Genomic DNA, 20,622 nt, shown 5'->3' on the forward strand with positions numbered 1-20,622 from the left:
ATTGTGCTGAAATGAATATCACATGGCCGGAGCCAGCACTGCACTGGCCTGCATGGTACAATGCCGCATTTCACCGCACAGACTGGTGGGAACAAAATAAAGAAGTCTCCCGTACAGAACTCCGATGTGTTGTATACGCCTACCATCACCTGTCTGCCACCATTCCCAGGCAGACCAGAGTCTATACAGAGGTTGCTTGGGGTTCCTTGCACATTGGGGTGACTAACCTCCCATCTGGTGGTGCCTCTATGGTTGTAAGACCACCAACACTTGGCAGAGCCACTGACCACCAATGTAAGGAGCATTTTTCCCACTGACCACCAATATAAGGAACATTCTTCTCACTGATCACCAATGTAAGGAACATTCTTCTCACTGATCACCAATGTAAGGAACATTCTTCTCACTGATCACCAATGTAAGGAACATTCTTCTCACTGATCACCAATGTAAGGAATATTCTTCTCACTGATCACCAATGTAAGGGACATTCTTCTCACTGATCACCAATGTAAGGAACATTCTTCTCACTGATCACCAATGTAAGGAACATTCTTCTCACTGATCACCAATGTAAGGAACATTCTTCTCACTGATCACCAATGTAAGGAACATTCTTCCCACTGATCACCAATGTAAGGGACATTCTTCTCACTGATCACCAATGTAAGGAACATTCTTCTCACTGATCACCAATGTAAGGAACATTCTTCTCACTGACCACCAATGTAAGGAGCATTCTTCTCACTGATCACCAATGTAAGGGACATTCTTCTCACTGATCACCAATGTAAGGGACATTCCTCCCACTGACCATCAATTAATTCATGTTAGCAGAGGGTTTCCTGAGGCCTAAGAGGTATTTCCGGGGTTCCCCTGGAGTAAAAGTTTCAGAAAGTCTTAGACACGAAGATAAAGCAGAGAGGACTCCACTTCCTATCGAGTGTAAACATTCCACGAGTGGTCCTGGCTTGGAGTCCTTACCGGACAGCTCCGGTTATACAGGACAGACAGGTGCAACAGGCACAAAGTCCGAGGATGGCAGAAATGGCGGCCGCTATTCGAGACTGTCTCTGGTACTTCAGTGCCTTCTTCACCTGCTCCTTGGACTGGGAGATGTAGTCCATGGTGTTGATGACGTTGTACTCGATGCTGTTGATGACGTCCTGTTGCTCATACACCAAGAAGTCCAGCTGGATGAAAAGGGAGTGCAGTTCGGTGATCTGGGCCTCCAGGTCCAGGAGCTGTTTGTGTCTCTCCTGCGCCATGGCCAAGTGTTGTTTGGCCTTCAGGATCTCAAGGTCATGTCCAACGATTTGCGGCGCCATCGCACTCCCGATAAGCTGGTTGATTTCATCCTCCTGGAGGTTGAGACCGGCCAGTTCGGCCTGCCTCATGATCTGCTCCTTTAGCTTCCCCACATACCTCGTCTCATTGATGTAATGTTGGGTCATGATGTCCTGGAATTTGTTGGTCAATACGTTGTACTGACTCTGGCGGATCCGATGCTCTGCTGTCCAGCTTTGGTTGTCCGCGGTCAGCCAGGTTTTGATCCGGTTCAGCTTTAGTTGGACAGTTTTGGCGTCGGAGGCCAGCTGGCCCTTCATTTTGCCCAGTTCGGTTTTGCCTTCAGAAATTTTGAAGTCGGTGGTGCTGCAGAGGACCTCTGCCTGCTTCTTCTCGATGTCCTCTGCTTTGCTCCTCAAACATTTCAGGGCCAGGGACAGTGCTGCAACCTCCTGAAAGAACATGTCCATCTGGTTGGCCTCGCCGTCCTGGAAGGCCGGGTTATCGAACGCCAGTGCCTCATCAAAGTCCAGAGAGTCATCCTGGCTGATTCTGTTCCTCAGCTCTTCCAGGCGGTCCTTCATCCTTCCAGCCGGCGGTCCTGAACATCTATAGCATGGAAGGTGAATGTCGCTGGAGTCACCGGCTCGAAGGCAGCCAGTTCATTGCGTCAAAGCTAAGCTGCTGAAACGTTTTCCTCCCAGCTCTGGCAAATATTGACTGAGTCACTTGGCTGGGAGATGGTTTACTCTGCTGGTCACATGGAGAGGGATTCAGGCTGAGCCTCACTGCATGCCAAAAGAGGGTGGAGGCCCTGTCACAGAGGAAGATGCTGGACAAGATGTGATTAGGAGATTGACCTTTGTACGGTCATACCTGTAGGTCAGGAAAAGATCAACCCAACAAACCAGCTGATCCTTCAACACAACAGCTGATGAAGCAAACAACTTTTCCCATAATTGACAATAACTCTGATGTCATAAACCACCGAGACAAAAGTGAAACAATGAAAAAACCCTTCAGGGCGATCAGATATTACAAGACACGGCCATGATCGGCTATGCAAACAGCATCGTCACCTGCCCTGCAGGCTCTTGAAGTATCAGATATGCTGAATGGGAAATGATTGAGAGTGGGGAGAAAACTACATGGGATCTTACAATATATTTTTTGGGAGTTCTTAGATTGTGAGCAGCAGACTCATTGGATGGGACGATATTCCGAAACAAAATCTGATACAATGCCATAAGTTACATAGTATAGAAGTATAGTGATTGCTTTACACTGGGAGCTCTGCTGTAGGTGTGCTCTGTATATACAGTATCTCACAAAAGTAAGCACACCCTTCAGTCACATTTTTGTAAATCTTTTCTTCTATCTTTTCATGTGACAACACTGAAGAAATGACACTTGTCTACAATGTAAAGTAGTGAGTGTACAGCTTGTATAACAGTGTAAATTTACTGTCCTCTCAAAATAACTCAACACACAGCCATTAATGTCTAAACCGCTGGCAACAAAAGTCAGTACACCCCTAAGTGAAAATCTCCAAATTGGGCCCAAAGTGTCAATATTTTGTGTGGCCTCCATTATTTTCCAGCACTGCCTTAACCCTCTTGGACATGGAGGTCACCAGAGCTTCACAGGTTGTCACTGGGGTCCTCTTCCCCTCCTCCATGATGACATCACGGGGCTGGTGGATGTTAGAGACCTTGCGCTCCTCCACCTTCCATTTGAGGATGTCCCACAGATGATCAATAGGGTTTAGGTCTGGAGACATGCTTGGCCAGTCCATCACCTTTACCCTCAGCTTCTTTACAAAGGCAGTGGTGGTCTTGGAGGTGTGTTTGGGGTGGTTATCATGTTGGAATACTGCACTGCGGTCCAGTCTCTGAAGGGAGGGGATCATGCTCTGCTTCAGTATGTCACAGTACATGTTGGCATTCATGGTTCCCTCAATGATCTGTAGCCCCCCAGTGCCGGCAGCACTCATGCAGCCCCAGACCATGACACTCCCACCACCATGCTTGACTGTAGGCAAGACACACTTGTCTTTGTCCTCCTCACCTGGTTGCCCCCACACACGCTTGTCACCATCTGAACCAAATACGTTTATCTTGGTCTCATCAGACCACAGGACATGGTTCCAGTAATCCATCTCCTTAGTCTGCTTGTCTTCAGCAAACAGTTTCCGGACTTTCTTGTACATCATCTTTAGAAGAGGCTTCCTTCTGGGACAACAGCCATGCAGACCAATTTGATGCAGTGTGCGGCGTATGGTCTGAGCACTGACAGGCTGACCCCCCACCCCTACAACCTCTGCAGCAATGCTGGCAGCACTCATACGTCTATTTCCCAAAGACAACCTCTGGATATGACGCTGATCACGTGACCTCAACTTCTTTGGTGGACCATGGCGAGGCCTGTTCTGAGGGGAACCTGTCCTGTTATACTGCTGTATGGTCTTGGCCACCGTGCTGCAGCTCAGTTTCAGGGTCTTGGCAATCTTCTTATAGCCTAGGCCATCTTTATGTAGAGCAACTATTCTTTTCTTCAGATCCTCAGAGAGTTCTTTGCCATGAGGTGCCATGTTGTACTTCCAGTGACCAGTATGAGAGAGTGAGAGCGATAACACCAAATTTAACACACCTGCTCCCCATTCACACCTGAGACCTTGTAACACTAACGAGTCACATGACACCGGGGAGGGAAAATGGCTAATTGGGCCCAATTTGGACATTTTCACTTAGGGGTGTACTGACTTTTGTTGCCAGCGGTTTAGACATTAATGGCTGTGTGTTGAGTTATTTTGAGGGGACAGTAAATTTACACTGTTATACAAGCTGTACACTCACTACTTTACATTGTAGACAAGTGTCATTTCTTCAGTGTTGTCACATGAAAAGATAGAAGAAAAGATTTACAAAAATGTGACCAGTGCTGAGACAAGGCCATTTGGTGCCTAGGGCAAAGATGGCAAACTGCGCCCCCCCCCCCCCCTTTTTTTAAAAAGAATCAATGTCGTATCAAAACAAGAATATGCTTATTATTATTATATTAAGGGGTACTCTAATGGACACAACAAAACATGCCCCTTAACGTAAAATCTGCCCATCAGAGTGCCCCTTAATGCAAAATGTGCCTATCAGTGTGTCCATTAACATAAAATAAGAGGCACTCTGATGGGCACATTTTATCTTAAGGGACACTCTCATAAGCACAACAAAATGTGTCCATCAGCGTGACCTTTAACAAAATATGCCCATCAGTGTGCTCAATAAAAATATGCCCGTTAGTGATCACTAGTTAACATGTGGCCCACATACCTTGAATGCAGGAGGGCACAACTGAAATACCGAAGGGGCGGAAGCTGCGGGATATGGAGAGCTAGAACCCAGGAACGGCGAGTAGCAGGGGGGCGGGGCACGTATGTGATGTCACGCCCCTACTCGCGGCCCATGAGTGCGAGCTGGTCTTCTGTGAACTCCGAGACCTGCGGTGAGGAGCAGGGGGCGGGCACACGCACGCAGCATCACTGGTTGCTGGGGAAACCCGCGGTCCCAGCAAACCAACTCTTGCTGGCGGCCTGGCGGTCCGGGCAGAAGCATCTCTCGGTCCAGACTCGGACCGCAGGATGCCATTTAGTGACGACTGTTTTAGAAGGACACCTCACTGCGCCCCCCCACCCCCAATAAATTGTACTGCCCAGGGCACCCGCTCCTCCCCCCCACTTGTACCGGCTCTGAATGTGACTGAGGGGTGTACTCACTTTTGTCAGATACTGTAACTGCCCCTTGACTCTGCCGTAGGTGTGCTCTGTATGTGGTCAGCGAGTTTCCTGGTTTTGGCACCGCCCCCTTTGCCGAGCCCATGGATGCCCCGCCCACACACACACAGAAGCATGAGTGGGAAGTTGCACAGCACAGAATAAGACAGGAGACTCTAATACTGCTGGGAACACAATGAAAATCCTCCTGAATCTGGATGACATAGGAGCTGTATAGGGTGAGTTAGGTGGGGGGGGTCTCTCCTTTTAGCGGAGTTGCGGGGTTGTCTGGATGTCGTTCTCTGGTGTCATTCCGGATTGAATTCTGTGATAATTGTAGATCTGTGAATAGAAATCCCTGTTGGAGGTGACAGTCAGGAAGAGGATTCCTCTGGGCGCCCCGGGGCCACTTCCACCAACAAGAACCGGATCAGCAGGATGCACCCGGCGGGTGTTTAGTCAGGGAGACAGCCAGGAGCTGCATGGAGGGTGCATTGTACACAGCGAGGAAACTCCACGTGGAATTCTTTCTTATTCTAGCTATGGATGGAGATGGGAAGGACTGGCTGCTGGGTCCTTGCTGGGGACATCCTGAGACCCCGGAGGACACTGAGAGGGGAAACCTTCTCTACAGTCACAGCACTAAAACCTGACAGAGGGTCCAACTCTACCCCGCTCCATTCCAAATTAGGAAACGATGATTTGGCTGGAGCTCCAATGTAATCTCTCCCCCCTGGCTGCAGCCAATAAACAGGCTCCTCCCACTCATGTGGCATCATGGCGGCCGTAGTCTTCTCAGTCCTCATATACATATATCAGTTGTGTGTTCAGCTGCATACCCGGAGTGCTCCTTTAAATTCTAATATGAGACATCATGCAGAGGGGCCATAGACGGGGCCAATAAAAGGAGATAATGTCCCGATCCTCTGCTAGTTCTGGGGTGGGTTCCCAACTGTCCCTGATTGGAACAAAGTCCCTATGTCCCTCTGGCCTCCTCATTGGTCCCTCATGTTGGTCTGATCTATAGAGTTGTATATAAAATGTATTATTTATCTCCCAGTGATAAAGAGGCCTCAACAACCCACACAACCCCCAATCCTGGAGCAGAACCAGGAAAGGTACCTTGCAGCCAACTCCAAGACTCGACAAGCCAATGGAATGGCAACCAAAAAACAATGATACACACAAGGAGTGACAAGGGAACCTCTCAGATCTTCACAAGGAGAAGTCTGCAAACCAGACAAGGCCAAGTTAAGGTGCAATGGTTAAAAATAGACAGACCAATCCATGTGACACCCTGTACAAAGGCTTTAACTAAAGAATGAGAAGCGATAGGTCTCTGAAGCAGAACGGCCAAGGTCAAGGTCTGACCTTGATGGTACCTCAAGCTAGAAACAACCCTACACCAGACCTTCCTAGATGTCAGCTTTCTTGCCTTGAGGGGGGTAGGGATTACAGAGTCAGACATACCCCCTATCCCTCAGGACTTGGGCTTCAACAGTCATGCCGTAAAATTCAATGACCATAAAGCATAATGGAAGATTAGATCCTGTGACAGCAAAGCTGAAGATGGAGTTCTGTCCAAGACAAGATCCGGTTGGCTTCTTCCTGAGCGGTAGTGTACGGCACCACTGTGTCATTGTCTGACTGCGCGCTGATGGGGAGACACCAAGGGTGGACAGACCAGTGGAGGAGAGCAAGCCAAATCATCCGAAGTTCCAGGGTGTTGATCAGAAACCTCTGCATCTCTGACAACTTTATTCTCTGAACTGAGAGTTTCTCCACAACTACTTCTTTAGGTCAACAGGCGGGTGTCTGTCACCAAGACTTTCCGCTTTATTGGAAGGAAGGATTTCAGGGGATCCAGCATCTGTGTGGATATCCACCATTTCAGAGCTGACCTGGACTTAGTGGTCAGAAGCATTGGCAGATCCAAGGACTCCTTACGTTTGTCCCACAATGGCAGGATATTGAGCTGAAGAGCTTTGGAGTGAAACTGAGCATATAGAAGTGCATTGAAAATGGCTACCATCTTCCCCAGCATCTTCATGCAGGCCCAAATTGAAGGGATTTCCAACCTCAGGGACTCCATCTGGGATCTAAGAGACAGGCATTTCTCCTGTGGGAGCAGTACCTTCGCCTGTGCTGTGTCACGCACTTTGTACCCCAGACAATGTGTTGGTTCCAAGGCCAACTTCTGAATGTTCAGCACCCAACCAAAGCTTTCCAGGACTTATACCGTCTGCGAAACATTCAATGTCAGCTTCTGAATTGATTGCTCCCTGGGAAGCAAGTCGTTCAGGTACCCCACAATAGCGATACTCTTGGTCCTCAACAACCCCAAAGCCGGAGCCAACACCTTGCAAAGCACCCTGGGGCCGTGGACTGGCTGAAAGGCAACACCACAAACTGGCAATGGTAATCCTCTACTGTAAATTGCAGAAAACTTAGGTGAGGCTGGTAAGATAGGAACTCTTGATATCCATTTATGCAGGGAAATCCCCTTAAGAAAGCAATTACCAATAGGGTGGATTCTGTCCTGAATTCTTTTACTCTCAGGAACTTGTTGGAACTCATGAGGTCCAGAATAGGTTGGATGTCTCCGTTTGGTTTGGGAACCATAAACAGGTCGATATACAGTATAAGCTATTAAACCTCCAACTCTCCAGTAAAGCCGGGAGAAAAGTCTTTCTAAAGCTGAGAAAAACCAAAACACTACAACTCTTTTTACCAGATACCATTGAGCAGCACATAAAGCATGGGGGGAAAGCAGCAAAACTCCAGCTTGTAACCTCTGGAAACCACACTACAGACCCAGTTGTCTGCAACTTCCTGAGTCCACAGGGCTGCAAAGGCCAATAGATGTCCCCACACCTGTAAATTCACTGGCATGTACGTTCACTGTAAAGAGGATCTGCCCCTGGATCCAAAAGACTTGGGGGGGGTCCAGGATGTCTTACGGAACTGAGACGTATGCTTTTGCTTACAAAAAGGAACTCTTCTTGGATTCTGAAGGCATCACCGGTTTCTGAGCCATCACCTTCACCTTCTTCTTTAGAGGTAAGAGAGTGCTTTTACCAACAGTCACTTAGATGAAGGCATCCAAGTATGGTCTAAGCATGTTCACCCTCAAAGGGCAGCCTTTCAGCTTGTTTCTTGAACAGAATTTCCAGTGACCGACACTTGAGCCGTAGGATCTAATGTGTGGAAAGCCCCGGTGCCCACCCAGGAAATGACTTTCTAGGCATCTACTGAGAAACTCAAGACTCTTGGAAATTCTTTCAGGAACTTCCAGTTGGCAGGATCCCCTGGGTCTGATTCTCTGAAATAGAGCATACTCTTTGTCCAAACCTCAGAGGGCTTGGCAAACTCCCACCATGACTACTGCAGGCCTCTAACCTCAATGGTGTCTTTAAGGACAGGGACATCATCCTCCAGGACTGCCAAACAGTGGCGGCACCCACCCCCCTGATGTTTGCCGGTCAATCCGGCACTTACCCCATTGTGGCGGGTGGCAGGAAGCGTGGTGCAGCAGCTCAGCTCTGAGTCCTGGGTGGGCTCGGAGTGCACTCTCTGCGACCCAAGCCCACCCTATACTGAAGCCTATTAGAGCCTCTGGCTCTAATTGGTGCTTAAAAAAAAACACCCCCACCCCGCATTAGAATCCATGCACTGGTGTCCTGAAAGGGGCCGGACACATGGATAAGGGAGGTGGCAATGGACACGGGGGGGGGGCGACGCCCATGCGCCCTTAATGGACGGGCCACCCCTGCTGCCAGGGTCTTATTTATGTAGGAAATGGGTGGGTCAACAGCTGTAGAACGTCCATTTCTTGTAGAATTCCTCCTCCATGGGGTACCGCTAAGCAAAAAAGCTTCAGTGGTGAAAACAAATTCTCCAGGTGAGCCCAATTGGCATACATCACTGAGGATGTGCTGGAAAAGATTTGGGATGTTTTGGCAGTCGCCAGGACCCAAATCCGGTGACTTTAGGAGAGAAGGACTACATGAGGGACAGCTTCAAGTTAGTGGACACCATGCCTGCTAGCAGGGCTTTTTTTTCAAGTGGGAATGGATTTCCAGCACCTCTAGCAGTAAATGTATGTAATGGCGAGGAGGGATGGGGGTGAAATAGGTTGTAATTTTGGCAAAACAGATGTGGGCGCTGCACACCACCCCCAAAGCTCCACAGATTGGAGTTAGTAAGAAAGATATAAGGAAAGGGGAGGTAAAATGGTGCTGCCTACATCTAATAAGTCAAAAACAGAATGGCGCACAAGAGGGTTCCTGAAACACCACTGATAACACAACTAAAAGTCTATAAAGTCCATGAAGTATAGGTATGCAGCATTGGTGGCAGTTCCCTTGAGAGCGAAGCCGTCTCTGGAAGAAGAATGGGAGAAAAACAAGGTGAGCCAAAAACTAAGTGCAGCAGAAGATCCAACAAATGGTATATTTCATTCAAATCAGCCAAATGGCTCCTCACACTAATATAAAGATCAATAGGCATATAACGGTATAATACTGTGGTCACTCAGTGGTCCTCGGTGGATGGTGGTGTGTAGATGTGAGGAGGGAAGAAGAAGAACCAGCCGGACATCTGTCTTGTCATCTTGGAACCAGCATGGAACACATTCGGAGTCGCAACATGGAGATATTGTTTCAGTAGATCAATAGCCATTTAGATCTGATGAAGATGTGGATGCTTTGAAACGTTATCTCCATGTTCTGAAGTCACTTCCGATGCGACTCCGAGTGTGTTCCATGCTGGTTCCGAGATGGCAAGACGGATGTCCGGCCGGTTCTTCCTCTATTCACATCTATACACCACCATCCACCGAGGACCACTGAGTGACCACAGTATTATACCGTTATATGCCTATTGATCTTTATATTAGTGTGAGGAGCCATTTGGCTGATTTGAATTAAATATACCATTTGTTGGATCTTCTGCTGCACTTAGTTTTAATAAAAAATAATAGTCAGACAGCTATACAGGTGGAGGGCCTCAAAGCTGGATGCAGCAACTGTGTTTGTAGAAATGCTGTCTCCTATGGCAACTGAACTTTGAACAGACAATAGAGATCCATACACGTAACTCACAGTAACCCGTTATAGATCTTCTCTCACATTATCCTACTGTAGATCTTCACTCACCGAGCTCCCAGTTTCTCACTAGACTTCAAGATCCCAGACATCACCTGATCTCCTGAGCTCTTCCAGAGCTAATCCTTGTATTCTCCTCAAAAAGGAAAAGTCTAAAAGCTGCTCCCTACCATGGAACACCTCCATCCCTATACTATATACAGAAACAGACAATCGCCCATGGGACTTTAAGAGAGGTGTCCATGATGATCACAAGGTCAACAAGATGTGGAAGGGGGGTAACAAATTTTATTTGTATAAACATCATCCAATATAAAACATGATCATAAATAACAATTTCATAAGAACAGCAACGTAGCATAATAGTCCTCTAAACATAGCCATAACGATACAATATCACAAAGTATTCATAGTACAGCTATACATAATACATCTCTAACCCGACGCGTTTCGCGAGCTCTACTCGCTTCATCAGGGGCTGATGAATTCCTTTTCTCCCTCTTTTTCATTTCTTCTCCTTCACCTCCCCCTACATCTTCCCCTTTTCTTCACCCTCCCCCCTTCTTTTCCCCAAGCTCTGCAGGACCGCCTGTATTCTTTGTACTTATGTACACAATCTTAGACTTTCATGATAACTAGAGACCAACTATCATTTGCCATATATATTTATTCTATTACAGTGTACATGCCTTGGTAGATTTCTCTATCCTCTGCATGCCCTCCCCTGTGTACTCTTAGGACACGTATCTGTTAATGTCTCCGATATATGTCCACATTTATACTCATATACTCATATATTCCATTATGGCGAGCATGCCTTACAAGACTCATGGGTGATACCTTGGTTCACATTGTTCTTTCATTTCCTTGCCATGCCTGCCCCGCGTGTGGCCTCGGTCCTCTTTGCTGTGATCTCCGTCCCTTCAGCTCCCGGGGGAGATGTTCCCCGCTGACCCTCGCTTGGGTCCAGACTCTGCAGCCAACCGTCTTATCAGTAAGTATGGGATCACTAGTTCTGGCCTCATGCTTTTGTCCTAATCATAACCTATACTTCAATACATATCTTACTTGTTCTTTACAGACACCAGATGTACACATCAGCCCCTGATGAAGTGAGTAGAGCTCGCAAAACGCGTCGGGTTAGAGATGTATCATCTATATCTGTACTATGAATACTTTGTGATATTATATCGTTATGGCTATGTTTAGAGGACTATTATGCTACGTTGCTGTTCTTATGAAATTGTTATTTATGATCGTGTTTTATATTGGATGATGTTTATACAAATGAAATTTGTTACCCCCCTTACACATCTTGTTGACCTTGTGATCATCATGGACACCTCACTTAAAGTCCCACGGGCGATTGTCTGTTTCTGTTTTTGTATTCTCCTCAAACGTCACCCCCGATAACCCGTTGGGTCCCAGGTTTGGCAGTCTGCTGAAGCTTTCCCACTTCCTCACCGTCCCCGGCTGGTGAAAAGGCTGCTCTGGTACTTCTTCAGACCTCCATGGACTGGCCACTGATAACAGGAGTGGTTGTCCCTTGCTGGTGACTATTCCTCCCTTTACTTCTGGCCTTGATCCTCACTTGCCCCTGGCAACAGGAGTGGTTGTCCCTCAAGGCAACTGTTTCTACCTCACCGCTGGCAACAATTCGGTTCCCCCGTTCAGTGGAACCTCTGCAACTTGGTTGGGCTTCCAGCCTGAACCCTCAACCCCGCACTGCTTCTCTCAAACCTGGATAGGCCTCAGACAGCCTAGCAGCCAGGTGATCCCAGGACAGGCCTCAGGCTTCTGGCCTAGCATCCCGAAGCCTTGTAACACACGTCCACCCAGACAGCCGTCCGGGTGGCACAGAACCCCGATCACCCGACTCCTCCCGAATAAATAGGCTCTCTCAGCAGGCCAAGGGGCCAAAGAAACCCCTGCCAATTGGCTGAGACAACCCATATACTCCTAGTCTGAATTCTCTATGCCCTTATCATTCTAATGCCACAGGCAACAATGCCACCTAGTGAAAGAAGAGAGAGGTGCATCGAACCCAGAGTTAGAGAAAAGTCAGTGGATCCCCCTATCAGCCAGGCTTGTTACCACCTAGCAAACTAAATTTGTTAGCAACCCCGCCTACAACCAGAGTGCTACACCTGAATCTATAAAAATTAATTTTATTCAAATCAAAGTTTTCAAAATCGCACTTTCAATAGTGCTGCAGGGTCAGTACAAATACCACAGCAATAGATATGGGACGCCTTGCGTTCCACGGAGTGGAAGTATCGTGATGGCGCGCCAAACTCTTTTTTACGCGTTTCGTCATACAGATGTCATCAGAAGCGCCGCCATCTTGGTGCAACTCACCTCTTTTATATCGAGCGGTCGCCATGCCAACAGGATGCACTGGCGGCCATATTTAATTTAGTTGCCACAGGAGTATACAGCCCATCAATACAGGGCGTATATTCCACATTACTGAGTCCCCCCCGTGTGGAAAATGATTGCCAGGTGTAAGTGACAGGACACACTGGGGCCATATTAGTTTGATATCCACAGAAATCACATGCAGCCAATCATTTCAAGGCACGCGTTTCACATGACTGAGCCTCCAGTGGTCAGAAGGAGTATTGCCAGGCAACTTGCACAATACAAACAGTATAATTTGGAGGTAACTGGTTAATTCAACCCAGATACTAAAAAGTAAAACCCACACAGTAAACCTTAAAAAAAAAAAAACATAAAACACTAATTAAAAGAGGACAAATAGAGATAAGAATAGGAGTCTCCTAAAAGTCATTGGATAGCTAAAATAATTAAATGAAAGTAAGATTACAATATAAATAAAAAAATAAAAAATAAGGTATGAATTATTATAAATATAAATGTGTATATATATATATATATATATATATATAAAAATGGGGAAAAAAAGTGATGGGGGGTCTACTGTTGCTGGGTAGGTATATTGTTAGTGGGGGGCGGGTCTTATGTTGCTGGGAGGGGTTTTCTGTTCAGGGAGAGATCTATTGTTGCTGCGGTGGGGTCTATTTTTGCTCACTGCAGGGGAACTAATTCACTATTGTTCTTGTCATCGTTAACAAATTTCATACAAATTACTTAGTAGCAAAAAATGATATTTGGCTGTGTATTCTCTAAAAGGGGCGGTACTGGGAGGTGGGAAGGGGGTGGAGCAATATAGGAACAAATATTCCTCTCTGGGCATGACGGATACGGAGGATTGAGACCTAATTGACTCTTCGGTGAACAATGAAGATGGTCCTCCCCACCTGATAGGGGGATTCGGGAGCTTTACTCCACCCCCGCCCGCACAAGGCCATGGCTTGCTGAAGGTCTGTAGGCCTATCATACCGCACAACACCCAACTGGGAGGAGTGGACGGCACAAACCAAAACACCGAAAGTGCCAGTCAACCCCTCAGAATGTCAGAATGACTGTCCCCCAATACCAGTGCCCCCCAATACCTGCTGCTCCCTGCACGATGTGCCCGTGCTGCCCGAATAGCTGACCTGCTGGCTGTACCAAGCTGCAGGAGCTGCAAAATACAAGTTGCTTTTCCTGGAAACTGTCAAAATGGCCAACGCAACAAAAAGAGACTAGCATCCGCTTCACCTAGCCCATTCACTAGCCCATGTTACAGGGTCTACAGCCCATCATAACAGACTGTCAGGAGAATAATGCTTCCAGGCGCTTCGGCCGTGTCCCTGCGCGCATGCGCGGTGGAATGGCGCTCCGGCGCATGCGCATCCGTGGCCCGGCAATCCGGCGCACGCACATGCGCACTGGCGCGCGCCCTACGTGACCCTTGAGCTGGCCTATAAAAGTGACTCTGGTGCTCAGACAAATTGCTAGTTTGTCTTCAGCTTCCTGTTGTACCTTGTTCCTGTTGTTTATACCCGATTACCTGCTGTGACCCGGATTGACCTCGACTCTTCTGCTCTTCTCCTGACCCTCAGTTTGTTTATACGGATTCCGCTTCTCTCCTGTGCTTGCCCTCTGCTTGTGACCCGGATCTGCCTCCTGTCTCCTTGCCCTTGACCCTCTGCTTGTGACCCGGATCTGCCTCCTGTCTCCTTGCCCTTGACCCTCTGCTTGTGACCCGGATCTGCCTCCTGTCTCCTTGCCCTTGACCCTCTGCTTGTGACCCGGATCTGCCTCCTGTCTCCTTGCCCTTGACCCTCTGCTTGTGACCCGGATCTGCCTCCTGTCTCCTTGCCCTTGAACCCCTTCTTGTGACCTGGACTTGCCTTGTGTCTCCTAGACACCTTACTTCAGCCTGTGCTTGAATATACAGATCCTTTGTGTTTGACCCTCAGCCTGGTTCTGGAGTTACTGTTTACCTCTCTCCAGCAAATCATCCCATTTCCCAGTCTCTGCACAGCTGCTCATCCCTGCAAGGACTTCCACGCCAGTCACCTCCTGCCTACTGGGTAGCCTGTGCCTCTTTATGCCATCCACTCCCTGTATCACCTCCAGGGGGCAGACTGCGCTTAGTCGCAAGGGTGAACCGCTCTCAGCATCTCAGCCTTGGTAAGTACATCTCTGATACAGGCATGCCCCATAGATCCTTTAGAGACTCCCTAACCCTGCACTCTGTACGTAGCGCACTCCCGAACTCTGCACTCCGTACATAACGCACTCCCGAACTCTGCACTCCGTACATAACGCACTCCCGAACTCTGCACTCCGTACATAACGCACTCCCGAACTCACTTTCTGTACGTAGCACACTCCTGAACTCTGCACGTAGTGCACTCCTGAACCCTGCACTCTGTACGTAGCACACACCCGAACTCTGCACTCTGTATGTAGTGCACTCCCGAACTCTGCACTCTGTAGCGCACTCCCGAACTCTGCACTCCGCACATAACGCACTCCCGAACTCTGCACTCTGTACGTAGCACACTCCTGAACTCTGCACTCTGTATGTAGCGCACTCCCGAACTCTGCACTCCGTACATAACGCACTCCCGAACTCTGCACTCTGCACGTAGCGCACTCCTGAACTCTGCACTCTGTGTGTAGTGCACTCCTGAACCCTGCACTCTGTACGTAGTGCACTCCCGAACTCTGCTCTCTGTATGTAGCGCACTTTTAAACCCTAAACTCTGTACGTAGCGCACTCCCGAGCTCTGCACTCTGTACGTAGCACACCCCCAAACTCTGCACCCTGTACGTAGCGCACCCCCGAACTCTACACTCTGTACGTAGCGCACTCCCAAACTCACTTTCTGTACGTAGCACACTCCTGAACTCTGCACTCTGTACGTAGCGCACTCCTGAACTCTGCACTCCGTACATAACGCACTCCCGAACTCACTTTCTGTACGTAGCACACTCCTGAACTCTGCACGTAGTGCACTCCTGAACCCTGCACTCTGTACGTAGCACACACCCGAACTCTGCACTCTGTATGTAGTGCACTCCCGAACTCTGCACTCTGTATGTAGTGCACTCCCGAACTCTGCACTCTGTATGTAGTGCACTCCCGAACTCTGCACTCTGTAGCGCACTCCCGAACTCTGCACTCTGTAGCGCACTCCCGAACTCTGCACTCCGTACATAACGCACTCCCAAACTCTGCACTCTGCACGTAGCGCACTCCTGAACTCTGCACTCTGTGTGTAGTGCACTCCTGAACCCTGCACTCTGTACGTAGTGCACTCCCGAACTCTGCTCTCTGTATGTAGCGCACTTTTAAACCCTAAACTCTGTACGTAGCGCACTCCCGAGCTCTGCACTCTGTACGTAGCACACCCCCAAACTCTGCACCCTGTACGTAGAGCACCCCCGAACTCTACACTCTGTACGTAGCGCACTCCCAAACTCACTTTCTGTACGTAGCACATTCCTGAACTCTGCACTCTGTACATAGCGCACTCCTGAACTCTGCACGTAGTGCACTCCTGAACCCTGCACTCTGTACGTAGCGCACACCCGAACTCTGCACTCTGTATGTAGTGCACTCCTGAACTCTGCACTCTGTAGCGCACTCCCGAACTCTGCACTCCGTACATAATGCACTCCCGAACTCTGCACTCTGTACATAGCGCACTCCTGAACTCTGCACTCTGTATGTAGTGCACTCCCGAACTCTGCACTCCGTACATAACGCACTCCCGAACTCTGCACGTAGCACACTCCCAAACTCTGCACTCTGTACGTAGTGTACTTTTAAACTCTAAACTCTGTATGTAGCGCACTCCTAAACTCTGCACTCTGTATGTAGCGCACTTTTAAACCCTAAACTCTGTACGTAGCGCACTCCCGAGCTCTGCACTCTGTACGTAGCACACCCCCGAACTCTGCACCCTGTACGTAGCGCACCCCCGAACTCTACACTCTGTACATAGCACACTCCCAAACTCACTTTCTGTACGTAGCACACTCCTGAACTCTGCACTCTGGACGTAGCGCACTCCTGAACCCTGCACTCTGTATGTAATGCACGCCTGAACCCTGCACTCTGTACGTAGTGCACTCCCACACTCTGCACACTGTATGTAGCACACTCCCGAACTCTGCTCTCTGTATGTAGCGCACTTTTAAACCCTAAACTCTGTACGTAGCGCACTCCCGATCTCTGCACTCTGTACATAGCACACCCCCAAACTCTGCACCCTGTACGTAGCGCACCCCCGAACTCTACACTCTGTACGTAGCGCACTCCCGAACTCACTTTCTGTACGTAGCACTCTCCTGAACTCTGCACGTAGTGCACTCCTGAACCCTGCACTCTGTACGTAGCGCACACCCGAACTCTGCACTCTGTATGTAGTGCACTCCTGAACTCTGCACTCTGTATGTAGCGCACTCCTGAACTCTGCACTCCGTACATAACGCACTCCCGAACTCTGCACTCTGTACGTAGCGCACTCCTGAACTCTGCACTCTGTACGTAGCGCACTCCCGAACTCTGCACTCCGTACATAACGCACTCCCGAACTCTGCACGTAGCACACTCCCAAACTCTGCACTCTGTACGTAGTGTACTTTTAAACTCTAAACTCTGTACGTAGCGCACTCCTAAACTCTGCACTCTGTATGTAGCGCACGTTTAAACCCTAAACTCTGTACATAGCGCACTCCCGAGCTCTGCACTCTGTACGTAGCACACCCCCGAACTCTGCACCCTGTACGTAGCGCACCCCCGAACTCTACACTCTGTACGTAGCGCACTCCCAAACTCACTTTCTGTACGTAGCACACTCCTGAACTCTGCACTCTGTACGTAGCGCACACTTCTGAACCCTGCACTCTGTATGTAGTGCACTCCTGAACCCTGCACTCTGTACGTAGTGCACTCCCAAACTCTGCACTCTGTATGTAGCACACTCCCGAACTCTGCTCTCTGTATGTAGCGCACTTTTAAACTCTAAACTCTGTACGTAGCGCACTCCCGAGCTCTGCACTCTGTACGTAGCACACCCCCGAACTCTACACTCTGTACGTAGCGCACTCCCGAACTCACTTTCTGTACGTAGCACACTCCTGAACTCTGCACTCTGTACGTAGCACACTCCTGAACTCTGCACGTAGCGCACTCCTGAACTCTGTACGTAGTGCACTCCTGAACCCTGCACTCTGTACATAGTGCACTCCCAAACTCTGCACTCTGTATGTAGCACACTCCCGAACTCTGCTCTCTGTACGTAGCACACTCCCGAACTCTGCTCTCTGTATGTAGCACACTCCCGAACTCTGCACCCTGTATGTAGCACACTCCCGAACTCTGTGCGTAGCACACTTCTCAACCCTACACTCTGTACGTAGCACACTCCTTAACTCTGCACCCTGTACATAGTGCTCCCCTGAACTCTGCACATAGCGCTCCCCTGAACTCTGCACTCTGTACGTAGTGCACTCCCGAACTCTGCACTTTGTACATAGAGCTCCCCTAAACTCTGCACTTTGTACATAGCACTCCTCTGAACTCTGCACTCTGTACGTAGCGCACTCCTGAATTCTGCACTTTGTACATAGCGCATTCCCGAACTCTGCACTCTGTACGTAGTGCACACCAAAACTCTGCTTTCTGTAGGTAGCGCACCCCCGAACTCTGCACCCTGTACGTAGCGCACTCCTGAACTCTGCACTCTGTACATAGCGCACTCTTGAACTCTGAACTCTGTACATAGCGCACTCCTGAACTCTGCACTCTGTACATAGCGCACTCCAGAACTCTGCTTTCTGTAGGTAGCGCACCCCCGAACTCTGCACCCTGTACATAGCGCACTCCTGAACTCTGCACTCTGTACATAGCGCACTCCTGAACTCTGCACTCTGTACATAGCATGCTCCTGGACTCCACACCCTGTATGCAGTGGAATCTTGAACTCTGCACCCTGTATGTAACGCACCCCTTAACTCTTCACTCTGTACATAGCGCAAGCACTCCTAAACCCTGCACTCTGAACATAGCGCACCCTAGATGCAACCGGCCCTTTGAGGCCAATTATACTGCTGATGCGGCCCACAATTAAACTGATTTTAACACCCCCTGTTCTAGAGCTTAGTACATCTCAATATCTTTATCTTCCCATTCCTCTGTACAAACACCTGCAGATATAAAGGAGGGTGACGTACACTGAGCTGTAGAGACCCTTGTGACTCCCCCAGAATCCCCTGCACTTTGCCCCTTTATTGTTTGGTGATGAATTTACACCAAGGTGTCAGGATTTCCACTCTTCCATATGACACACTTGGCGCTGGGCGGCCATTGGAAGTAATGCTGGGCACAGATGGCAGACCCGGCCGCCTACGCACGTTCTATGAATTCAGGGTGTGAAGGATATTAATAATTCACCGCCTTCCATTCCGCAGACTGAGGAGAGCAATCCATCCCCCACATCCGTCACTTCACAACCGCCGCACTTCCTCATATTTTATCATAACGAGTCCGAGATTCGGGAAAATCTGTTACAATCCGGCAACACTCAGAATTATTTATATCCGAGGAAACTCGATCCGAGAGATACAAACCTGCAGCTCATTCATTTATACGGCTCTGACATTCCCCGTTATAGATTTATACCGGGACAGACCATCATTATCAGAGAAAAAGGGAACCCGTCCTCTATGGAGATATCATTATACAGAGATAAAGAGAACCCGTCCTCTATGGTGGGATCATTATACAGAGATAAAGAGAACCCGTCCTCTATGGTGAGATATCATTATATAGAGATAAAGAGAACCCGTCCTCTATGGTGAGATCATTATATAGAGATAAAGAGAACCCGTCCTCTATGGTGAGATCATTATATAGAGATAAAGAGAACCCGTCCTCTATGGTGAGATATCATTATATAGAGAAAAAGAGAACCCGTCCTCTATGGTGAGATATCATTATATAGAGATAAAGAGAACCCGTCCTCTATGGAGAGATCATTATATAGAGATAAACAGAACCCGTCCTCTATGGTGGGATCATTATACAGAGATAAAGAGAACCCGTCCTCTATGGTGAGATCATTATAAAGAGATAAAGAGAACCCGTCCTCTATGGTGAGATATCATTATATAGAGATAAAGAGAACCCGTCCTCTATGGAGAGATCATTATATAGAGATAAAGAGAACCCGTCCTCTATGGTGAGATATCATTATATAGAGATAAAGAGAACCCGTCCTCTATGGAGAGATATCATTATCAGAGAAAAAGAGAACCCGTCCTCTATGGTGAGATATCATTATATAGAGAAAAAGAGAACCCGTCCTCTATGGTGAGATCATTATATAGAGATAAAGAGAACCCGTCCTCTATGGTGAGATCATTATATAGAGAAAAAGAGAACCCGTCCTCTATGGAGATATCATTATATAGAGATAAAGAGAACCCGTCCTCTATGGAGAGATCATTATATAGAGATAAAGAGAACCCGTCCTCTATGGTGAGATCATTATATAGAGATAAAGAGAACCCGTCCTCTATGGTGAGATATCATTATACAGAGATAAAGAGAACCCGTCCTCTATGGTGAGACATCATTATATAGAGATAAAGAGAACCCATCCTCTAGGGTAAGATCATTATATAGAGAAAAAGAGAACCCGTCCTCTATGGTGAGATCATTATATAGAGAAAAAGAGAACCCATCCTCTATGGAGATATCATTATATAGAGATAAAGAGAACCCATCCTCTATGGTGAGACATCATTATATAGAGATAAAGAGAACCCGTCCTCTATGGTGAGATCATTATACAGAGATAAAGAGAACCCGTCCTCTATGGTGAGACATCATTATATAGAGATAAAGAGAACCCGTCCTCTATAGAGAGATCATTATATAGAGATAAAGAGAACCCGTCCTCTATAGAGAGATCATTATATAGAGATAAAGAGAACCCGTCCTCTATGGTGAGATCATTATATAGAGATAAAGAGAACCCGTCCTCTATGGTGAGATATCATTATATAGAGATAAAGAGAACCCGTCCTCTATGGTGA

The 20,622-nt window shown here is 48.1% G+C and overlaps 1 protein-coding gene across 1 annotated transcript; it reads right to left on the minus strand.

Annotated features, from left to right (window-relative positions):
• Positions 1-67: 67 nt before the first annotated feature.
• Positions 68-1,999, minus strand: LOC141107116 (syntaxin-3-like). The gene has a single exon (XM_073597868.1). The coding sequence runs from the start codon at positions 1,869-1,871 to the stop codon at positions 981-983; it is 891 nt and encodes a 296-aa protein (XP_073453969.1). The 5' UTR covers positions 1,872-1,999; the 3' UTR covers positions 68-980.
• Positions 2,000-20,622: the final 18,623 nt, after the last annotated feature.

The sequence above is a fragment of the Aquarana catesbeiana genome, linkage group LG09, assembly GCF_042186555.1.
Source record: "Aquarana catesbeiana isolate 2022-GZ linkage group LG09, ASM4218655v1, whole genome shotgun sequence".
Classification (NCBI taxonomy): domain Eukaryota; kingdom Metazoa; phylum Chordata; class Amphibia; order Anura; family Ranidae; genus Aquarana; species Aquarana catesbeiana.

What these genes read in the sequence shown, in the direction of transcription:
- LOC141107116 (XM_073597868.1), bottom strand. Translation starts at nt 1,871, where the DNA reads ATGAAGGACCGCCTGGAAGAGCTGAGGAACAGAATCAGCCAGGATGAC.